The 10,901-nt window shown below is 39.0% G+C and overlaps 1 protein-coding gene across 1 annotated transcript; it reads right to left on the bottom strand.

Moving 5' to 3' along the window:
- Positions 1-1,387: 1,387 nt before the first annotated feature.
- On the bottom strand, positions 1,388-10,340 carry pcgf6 (polycomb group ring finger 6). Its single transcript, XM_071926143.2, has 10 exons — positions 9,893-10,340; positions 9,531-9,630; positions 9,214-9,310; positions 6,964-7,019; positions 6,790-6,849; positions 6,277-6,394; positions 5,432-5,459; positions 4,853-4,951; positions 2,799-2,885; positions 1,388-2,565 (listed from the first exon to the last, which is right to left on the bottom strand). Exons 1-10 carry the CDS (start codon positions 9,971-9,973, stop codon positions 2,515-2,517), a joined length of 777 nt encoding a protein of 258 aa, XP_071782244.1. The 5' UTR covers positions 9,974-10,340; the 3' UTR covers positions 1,388-2,514.
- Between the last annotated feature and the right edge of the window lie 561 nt (positions 10,341-10,901).

Here is a 10,901-nt window from a genome sequence, read left to right as displayed (position 1 = left end):
CTTGGTTGCTGTAAGGACAATAGCATCTTGTATTGGAGAAAGAACTACAGCAACTACAGCAGAGATATTCACCATTTGTTTCTTGTCTCATACCACACTGCTGTAGTCAAGTGTTGAATACATTAGTATATTCAAAAGTGGTCAAAATACAGGGAACACCAGTGTAATGTTTCACATAATTGAAGCACCATGGGTAGAAAAAGTACCAAAATATCCTACTCTAGTAGTGGTAGGCTTTAAGGTTTAAAATTACTTTGCTGTAAGGTGTAAAATTACTGGTGTTTAAATATACTTTAAGTAAAAAGTAGCCCTTTTAAAATGTACTCAGAGTAATAGCTACTTAAAATGAAACAGACACTGTAATATATGATGTTTCCTATGTAACACAGGATGAGAGAACAGAGTTCAATATGTGATATTGTACTTTTTAGACACTATGATGGGCCTTATAAAATAAGAATTTTAAATTCCTGTCATTATTCGATCTGTGATCTAAAAACAAAAATACAGAAAATAGCCATTATTTAATAGCATCAGCACATTGATGTTTCGTTTGCTATTAGTTATCCAGCTAGCTAGGAAGGCTAGCAAGCTAGACAGACATTTATACTCTAATGGATGGATTTAAAATGTGGTTAAGTAGGATACTTCAGGGAAAACTTGGTAAATTTACCGACTTAACGATGTAGTCAGTACACCAATACGCTACCTAATTAGCTACAGTAACAAGAGTAATAGTAATTTGTTACTTACACCTTTGTGTAGCACTAGTTGAGGAGGTGGGTATACTGTGAGCCTAGCATCCAATTTAAGTCAGTGAAACTCAGGCTGAGCATAGGCAAGTATACTGAATTCCATCCAGAGAAAGAAGGTATACTCTGTTCCACATAACCTACAGCAAAATGCTCTGTACATGTGACAACACATACCCCCAGGCATAAAAACACTGCAATCATTCATCACCACCAACAAAACTACTTTGAGTGATTGCCTTCATCCAACGTCTCATTTCTTTCTTGGGGGCAGGGTTGTTGCAACTGACAGATATGTAATAACTTGTCAAAATGTAATAAAATGTCCCACCAAATGGGTTGAAATTGTAAATGTTATTTCTCATTTTTGCTACAACAATCTTGCAGAATGTAGGTTTGACTGATATGGGTTTTTGAAAGCTGATACAGATATTTCTGATTCAAGCTGCTGATAACCAATATTTGGGCAAATATTCAATAGCATTCATGGTGATAAAGCCTCTGAAACATCATTCAGACCATCATGGAACTCTCCATTAAAACCCAGTCTACACTAAATCCCTTAGAATAAGACTGTTTTACAGAGGAGAGAAACAAACACCACCAAAGAAATCTCCAAAACACATTACTCACAGTTGCGTAGTCATTTATTTATTCAAACTGACAAAATGCATGTAGGAAAGGTATTCTGTAACAAATGCTATCAAAGATTCTCTTTATAAACTCCCTTTAAATAACTGCTGTATTGGTTTGTGCGGGAAGCAGATTCTATCAAGACAATGGCATTTATTCACATAAGCAGACAGTCTGTACAAAAAGTTAACAGCTCTTAAATTAAGTGTGTAAATCAATAAGGAAGAAACAGATTCTGAAGATACAGTGTACATCTAAACCCATAAGAAATATACAAGCCTTTGGTAGTGGTAGAGGTCCTTTTTGTTTCAAGCCCTTTGAAATCACAACAATATCTTGGAAATTAAAAAGACCATAATCGAAATCCTAAAATCCACAAATCAAAATTAAGAAGTCCCTGGTTTTCCAACAGTAAACTAGACCGGTCCAGTTCTTCAAGGAAACTGTTTCTTAGTTGCCTTAACAGACATTAGTGGTGGAGATCTGAGGAGTTTCTGTCCCGCTGTCCGACAGTAGTAAAGGCCAGCCTTAGGTATCAGCATCATATCCTCGAGTGGACCGATACTTACGAGACCGCCTTGACATTTTCAGCTTTAGTCTGTTGTTTTTCTTCACCGGGTTTGTCCCATGATGTGAGGGAAAGGTGCAGCGTACTGCACCGGCACCTAAATAAACCAAATATGTACAGATTGTGTCCAGTCCCACGGACCTATGGTTCTTTCTCAATACGAAATGATGATTTTGGGAGCGAAGATCCAGAGTTAAGATCACATTTTACAACTCCTACGCCTTTTTATTAATTAGATACTGTTCAATGAAGACATTACATGGTGGGAAAAAGAAAGCATGTTTGCAGTACTCGCATTTCTCTTTCAAACTAAATGGTTCTGCCAGCCGCAAGCTATCGTTCTTAGTTCAGCTAGCGGCTTTAGCAGTTTTTAGGTAGGGTTTTTTTTGTTAGCAGCTGGTGGCAACCCATTAGTTTAATGATAACACTAGTTTTTGAGTGGCTGAAATGCCGGTGCAGAAACTTTACTCCACATTGTGATGACAGCCAGATGAAAAGAAGCAACAGGTTTAATCCAAAAGGTCAATGCAGCCCTTCAAGTGTTACATCCTTTTCTCCTGCTCAAGACTCGGAGGGCAGGACCAGACCGAAGTGCAGCACCAACAGGCCGTCCTGGGGTCAAATGGAAATTAGACCAAAATATCATATATTTCTATGAATCAAAGGATCATCATTCCTGAACTTCTACACAATGGATTTCCATAATTAACCTAGCCGTCTTCTCCAAGTGAGTATTCTTACATATGTGTGTACACTAATCTTGTGCTATAGAAACCTATATACACAAATTTAGATTGATGATTCAAATAACACCTTTAGTGTGTGTGTGTGTGTGTAGTACCTACCTGTAATGCCTCCTCTCCCATTAAGTTCTGTATGTCTCTGAGTGACTGGTAGTGGTCTAGGAGGTGATCTCCACAAACCACATCCACCTGTATGACACACAGGAACACCTCAGACCATTGCATCATAGATTCACTGAGGCAGTAATACATAGAACATTTACCGGACACGTTTTAAATAGGCTAGAATAAATTTACAAACCAAATATAATGATCCATCAAATGCATTTTACTAACAGTCGAATCAACAGAAAGGAAGCTTTATTTCTTGCAGGTCTGTGGTCTTGCTGCCTCCATATGCTCCTCATAAGCTCATACTTCTGAGTTTAATAGTCATAAATACAACTCGTTGTGTATTAAAGTACTTTTTAGTCAGATGCAATAAAAATGGACTCAGTTAAGTTGAGTTTATTGGCTAAAAGTTGTTGTATATGCATGACACCTAAAAGTTAAACAGAATGAGAATGTCCTCTTGGCATCTTGGGTGTCAAGTAAAATTCAACTTTCCCATTTGTATTTACCATTTTTGATTGGCGATCACCAACATATATTTTGGGCCAATCCCTATATCGAAAATTACTAGAGGGACATAAAAGAAGCCATTGAAAAAATTGTGAAGAGTGGAATTACCACTAGAATGCAATGTCCTATACTTAGGAAATATCGGTGAGGATTTGGAATATAAAGACTGTTACCTTATCAGCATACAACTTGTTGCCAGTAAAAAAAGCTTTAACAAGGAAATGGTTACTACCGAAAACCCATTCATTAAAAACTGGCATGACGTTGTAATAATGGACACATGTTTGAAGTACTGGGAAAAATGTTGTGTGCAGAACATGGTTAGTGAATAGGGGAAGGATTATATAATGTGACTGGTTGAACTTCATTGATAATGGACAGTGACCCTACGTTAGTCTTTCTGTGTCCTACACCTCTCCTCCTGACCTAGGTTTGTCCAGACCGGCCAAGGAAGTGCAGGGCTGAAGCCAATAAATCAGCCTAAGCTGCTAATCCTCGTCCACGTGTTACTAAATACGAAATACACTTCTTAACAGAGTGCCGCTAAGACCTGAACACTGTCGCTGTCAAATTGACCACACAGAGCGAGTTTTTTTTCTGTGCTCAAAGCGAAGGGAAATACTTCTCGGTGCAATCAATATTTGTCTCTGGAGCTGTTCCATAGAAAATGTACTGGGAAAGATGGCAATGGTGACTTGAATCTATATTGCCAGCAATATGTAAAATGTGCTCCATAGATAGTGTATTCAGTAATATTGACTGGATTGTCCCAGGCCATTTCTCAAAAATTCTTAAAATGAGTGATATTCCCATCTTAATCTATGTTCATAGTGCAGGTCAATTCATGCTCAATTCTGAATTTCAGATATTTTTGACGCCTGTTCATATGTATTCTAGGATGTAACCCATATATGATACCAATATGAACTAAAAGCAATGTCCAGAAGACACACATGCACAGAGTAACAATAACACATTTTGATTATGGTGTGTGCCTTGGAGTTTTGACTGAATGGAGTCGTCTCCCCAAATACAAATCAGCTATTTGTCTTTCTTTCCATCGCTCCTTGACCGACATAGAAACACACTTGAATACAGTGCCGCATACAAATTTGTGTATACACACACACACACACACACACACACACACGGCTTTGTTTTGTTGTTGTTTGAAAACTAATGAGGCAACCACAACCTGGGGAAAGCAGAAACAGCGGGACACTTTGAGCTGCAGTGTGAACATAGCCTAAGTGTAGCTGGGTGAGGACACATCTGCTTCCTACCTGCACACTATGGGTGAGTATTTTGAGGACACCGTAAGCCATGAGAGCATGTTGCAAAATTACCTTGTCTGCCGTCTTACATAAACACACCCACACACTGACACCCATTTGAACCCAGTCATCCTGCACACCCACATCCTTCTGTAATGCCCTTGCTGTCATGTTGCCAGGTCTGTCTGAAGCGATGATCAGGCTCGAGGCCGTGGTCGTGACACAATCTGGTCTGATTAGGCGTAAGCCAGGCGGACTGACCTGGCAGGTTGAGCTCAGCTCCATCTTCCTCCTGATGAACAGCTCCACGTGGCGGATGGTGGCCTCACCCGACACGCGGACGTAGCGCCTCTCCAGTGGCTGAACAGGGATAAGGGGTGTCAGGTTGGAACACGTCACAGCATTTTGCATCAGAAGTAGTAAATGTGATTAGGGAAACACAAAACATAGGAAATAATGGGATGAAAATATCTGATAAAAGCTACTTATCTCATGTAAGCTACATTGTTTAGTAATTTCACTGTACAATTGCAGTGTAGAGTAATTAATCATTGGGGAAAAGTTAAAGATATTTGAATTGCAAGGTACCCATTAAATAAATGGTGTTGCTCTGTGACAAAACTATTCTTGACACTATTTCCAAGAGGTCCTGTATGTGTAATTTGAGAATAGCTTATCCCGGGATGTCCCAGTGGGTCAACAGCCCAAGACCCAGCTTATGACCTTTGTCACGTTATCATCCCTCTCCCTCTCATAGTTTCTGTCACTATCACACAATCTAATGAAGCAGAGTTGTTTAAATGATCTTTAAATAAAAAAGATCTCGTCTGAAGTCATTACCTTATAGTTGTTGATGCCCTCTTCAGCCCTGGAAACAAAATATGGGTCATTTTAGCTGCAACATTTTTATGTGAAGCATGCAGTGAATGTAGGACATTCGGGCCATCTGCTGGTGAAGATCGGCATGTCCATCTAACTGTAAGGAGTTTTCACTCAGTGTTGCAATCTGTGTTTTGCATTTCCATTTTAACCCTTTTTTAAAAATACAAGTAAAACATTTTCCTTTGAAAATGTCTGATATATATATGTAGCTGCTATCTCTGAAATTATTTAATGAATATGGTCATGATGAAATGCATCTGTACCATCTAATGAATTAAAGCGATGTTGAGAGTGTTCTGCCATCAGGCTACTGTTGGTGCAGATTTGACAGGCAAGGGAGATCATATGGGGAAAGTGGAAAAGGCTAGACTAAGTTTAGGGGTGGAATAGAGTTATCAAATTAGCAGAAAACCTATGCCACTTATGGAAATAAACTATCATCCCCCTATTACTACATGACAGTACTGAGGGTGCCCTACATGCTAATGCATGTTCTCTATAATTTTACAATGGACGTAAATGAAGAAATTGGACTGAAAAAACTACTGAGAATATATTCAAAATATCTCACTATTATCTAAGGATGAAGTATGAAAATATGTTATGAAATGTTGTGCTAGTGAGACAATATTGCTCAAGCGATTAAAGGGGGTGAATTCTATTGCAAACTAGATTTTACCCGTGGAAGTTTACACATGAATTGAACAGAAAATGTGCCAAAAGCCAGGGGGTTGAATACTTTCTATAGCCACTATAGGCGTAGCTAATGCTAAGTGTGTGGCACTGTCCAGTGAGATCCTCACCCAACAAACTCCAGCAGCAGGGATACATCGAGCTCGGGGGGAATGGTGAACACCGACTGGTGAATCATGTCCTTCTTCTGCCTCCTCAGCACTACGGGACCTGCTGGGGAAACCACCGCTGCAAGGAGAGAGAAAAGATAGGGAGGAATTGTGATAGATAGAGAAATAGAGAGAGGAAGAGAAATATTTTCAACCATACATTGGGATCTTTGTCTTTGAAAATTAAACACCCTTTGCATTTCCAGCTTGAATTTGTCTGTGCAAACGACATGTTAACTGCTGCCTTGTCCAACTCATTAACGTTTGAATGAAGTTAACTATACGCTTCCATAACTCATTAAGATACAGGAAGAATGTGACACGTGTCAAGAGAGTTTTAAGAAACAGCATAACAATGCTTAAGAAAACACTGCACATACAGAGAATGACGTATGAAGCGTTCAGGGAAGAGACATAACAGCTAACATTGTCTCGAACCTGTTTACCCGACCCATTAGGGCTGAACTACTTTACCTGGTTTTGGCACCTCCAGCCCTCTCTGCTTGTAGAAATTACACATGTGTTCTCTCTCCACTGTAAAGCAAATAGAAATATTTCACATTATAATGAGCAAATCAAAACAAAGAAAGAGAAAAAAAAGAATAATAATTGAATATATGACTTATGCATGTGACTGTATGTACTTACATTCTTCCAGAAAGGGAATCATTTTGTAAACAATATCCTGCAGTTGTCTGTCAGGCCTGCAGGAAAACAGAGGGAAAGCTCTTTTAATGCTCAACACTGACAGTTACAGATTTGAGTGAATTGCATGGGTGAGTGAATTGGTTTTCCAGACCTGGAATTTAGAATGTGTAGAATCATTGGGCCTCATTCACGAAACGTGCGTACGATCAGATTTGATCTTAAAGTGTACTTATGAACGTTTCCACGAACATTTCGGCATTCATCATTTGTTTTTCTTACCTGAATTTGTTCTTTGGTACGATCAAAATCTACGTGTGTTTGGAAACATGCGTGGGGGCATTACGCATGAAGTGGTTTCTACTTAGAATGCCTTATTCTTTAAGCAAAATCTATTAATGCAGTTCCAGACTCATTCTCATATCAACAACAAAATGTGTTTCAGTCCATTTGTAAGCCTACTGATAATAAACATATTAACAAAGCTATAGGCTGATATGAACAAATTCATAGGCAATTCTATTCAATTGGAAACATAAAACATCCACTACTGGAAAACGGACACAGCTAGTCTGAGAAAATAATTTCTGGCATGAAAATATCATGGTAATTGAGTGCTGGATATTACTGAAGGTACTGGATTGTTACTAAAGGTCTCAAGACTGCCAGTATCTTTTTTAAGGAGGCGATCACCTGTATTTTTTAATTATTGTGTCATGAAAACAGGTAATTGTTTTTTCTCAAAATGGATATGTAGTGTTTTGTTTTCCATGTACTGCAAAGCAGTGCTAATTATTTAGAGGTGCATGGCTTTACGTGCGTCACAAGTTCTTAATGTTCCTGGTTAATTCCCTAATGAGGACAGCGGGACGACAGAGATGTGCTCTCATGGGAATGGGATGCAATGGAAAAACAGAATGACAACACCATACAAAATGGGGTTGATACACTTTGAGACTATGAGAACACCGATGATGGGAGTGTGTAAAAGGAAATTAAAGACAACTCTGTCTTGGGCTGGGTGGCTAAAAATGCGAACCCTCAGTACTGTCGTGATATCAACTTTCAGTCTACAAAAAGGTGTCAGGTTTCAATTTTATTGTATTCTATGGGCACTACTGTTGATTAAATCAATTCAGCATCATCACAAAACAAGTCTATCTGCTGTATAATGAAATGTGGTTTGATTCAATAAATGAAGGGATAAAAAAAACATGAATTTCTGTTATCTGAACTGATGCGTGTATGAGAAAATTTCCCTGTTACCCAGCCATGTGTTTTCCCTGTCTTTTAGAAAAGCTTTGGTATATCAATGCCAGTTCAGTGGGTTCAACATCAAGTTGGACAGTGCTCAAAGACTACACACCAAACATACGTACAAAAACAATGAAGGTTGCAGAAGGTTACAGATTCCCTATGCATTGAAAAATGCACTTTTGGAACTCATATTCAATCAAGTGTCAAGAGGAAGAGGAAAAGAAACAAGAAACAAAAAATATACAGTATTTTTGGGCTGGGCGATATGACCTGCAATCCATATCATGGATATATTGTCACATTTAGATAACAATACATATATATATATATATTTCTACTTTAGTGCACAAATATTGCATTCTCCATTAGTGTCGTTAGCATTGGTCAAACAATAAATTCCACACCTGTTATGCAAAACCGCTTTTCTAGCTCAATCTAGTTGTAACTACAATATTCTACAAAAAAATCTTTTTTAGTTGCACGTAAATTAGCCACTGCAGTTTCAAACACACATTGTGATATGAACACTGGTTAGCGCAGTTTGACTGACTGACCTGAATTTGGCTCCTGATGAACACATCTTGCACCATGGGAAAAATAATTGGCCTCCTTACACAAGTTTAGACCAGTTTCATTATTCAGTTTGCATGACAGTTCTATGTCACCTCTTCTAGATACATATTTGTCTTCTCTCTGCAGTCTGCAGAGGGGGAAGTCGTCTTTTCGCCACAGTCATCAAATTTCATATTCTACTAAATTTAAGGAACACACACTGGCCTGCACTGGAGGAATGTATTTACCAAACATCCGTACGTGGAAAATTTGATCGGTAAAAGATTTGCTCTGTCGGTTCCTGTAAATTTTTAGTATACCGCCCCGTCATTTGAAATGTTTCTTTAAGTGGTCATAAAACCCACAGCTGGCTGCCACCTATTCATTTAACAGGCAGGGAAGGTGATGCCAGTTTGCAGTTACTATGAGAATAAACCGGCCTACCTGATGTTGTAGAGCGGCTGTGTCTGGTGGACCACGATGCTGCAAGTGGGGCACCTGTTGCTGTAGAAGAAGTGCTTCACTATGCAGCTTTTGCAAACTGGGAGGAAGCAAAAACCATGGTCACAGAAAGTATCACGGCTAGGTCCTGTAGCTAAATGGATAGAGCACCGCACTACAGCTACTAGAGGTGAGAGTTTGATTGAGTAGCACTCACAGCACTGTTTGGTATAGGTGAAGTTAAACTACCCAGTTCAGTCGGGACCCCCTGGAACCTCCTCAAGACCCCCCTGAGGGACATGGACCCCACTTTAACTCACATGTGTGCAGGCACTCTGTGATGGTGGTGGCGTCGATGAGGAACCCGCAGCACAGGCCACAGCGGATGTATGGGTAGAACTGATTGAGAGGGAGCTTGGGCTGAGGAACAAACATGAGGAACGAGCAAAACCTAGTCAAGGGTTACAGTTTCACACACCTTGCAGCTGCCTTCACGTCACATACCTGTGTCGAAAAAAACAATAACACTACTAGCCTATGTGGTAAGTTAGTCCATATTCAGGGTCAATTTACATGGCCAGGGCAAAACATAGAAGATATAGTGGGAGAAAAGCAGGAAAAACAGGTATCTAAAAACCTAAAAGCACGTGAAAGCACATTGTAGCAATATATGGTTACGTACCTCGTCCTCTGAATCGGTATCTGACTTGTTTGGTGACCCATCGTGACTGCTGCTATGATGGCCATGTGTTGGTGATGACATTCCCAACAACTGGTGCCCGACAACAGAACCTCCCTTTCTTTTATAACAAATAATATGACAGCAGTTGTCTGACTTTGATAACGTTACTTTCTTGAAAAAATAAAACTTTGCCTGAACCGGCGAAGTTCTCTTCAGCGCCAGGCAGTTGACAATTAACGTAGCTTGGCTAGCTGGCTAGCTTGCTTATTATCTCAAATGCTGGAAAAAATAGAACACATAGGTGTTTTTAAGTTGCAGCTACCATTTGAAACACGCGATAGATGTTTCTTGGTACCACCGCGAAAGAACCACACTCGAACACGAAATAAAGTTACTTAACTTTATCGTGGTTACTTTGTTTACTTGGAAGTTCACGTTAGCGCCTCAATTTACCTCTTTAGTCAAGTTAACACAATAAAAATCTCTCTCCTGGTTGAGCATTCAAAATAAAAGCCTTATTATATCAAATATAATTTGTGTTTCACCAGAACACACCAAAACATAAGATAAGATAAGATACAAATAACGACATCACATAGAAGGAAGATGCAAATAGTAATAGGACAGCACATTTAATACACAGGGAAGTGTGCTTCACAATAAAAACCTATGCAGAAACGGTGCATTACATAAAAATATATAAAATACATTTTGCATATAGGAAAACCCCAGACTTCGATCTCCTTCCCTACGAACAAACACACGTAAGTCTCTTTCAGAATCTATGACAGAAATTCGGGGTATTAAATATAACACAACCAACAAGCCACGTGTCAAGAACATAGAAATGCATGAATTAAAAAGTAATTGCAGTAATTTTAGTAGGCTATCTATTTAACAGTTAGAATTTGATTCCAAAAAATTATTCAAACTTATTTCGCATTTTATACCTTTTTTGTTATTCCATACACTTTTTCAAGGGACATATTGTACGCTTTTATTTTGAAGG

The sequence above is a fragment of the Centroberyx gerrardi genome, chromosome 15, assembly GCF_048128805.1.
Source record: "Centroberyx gerrardi isolate f3 chromosome 15, fCenGer3.hap1.cur.20231027, whole genome shotgun sequence".
NCBI lineage: Eukaryota > Metazoa > Chordata > Actinopteri > Beryciformes > Berycidae > Centroberyx > Centroberyx gerrardi.
This window is presented reverse-complemented; position numbering and strand designations above follow the sequence as displayed.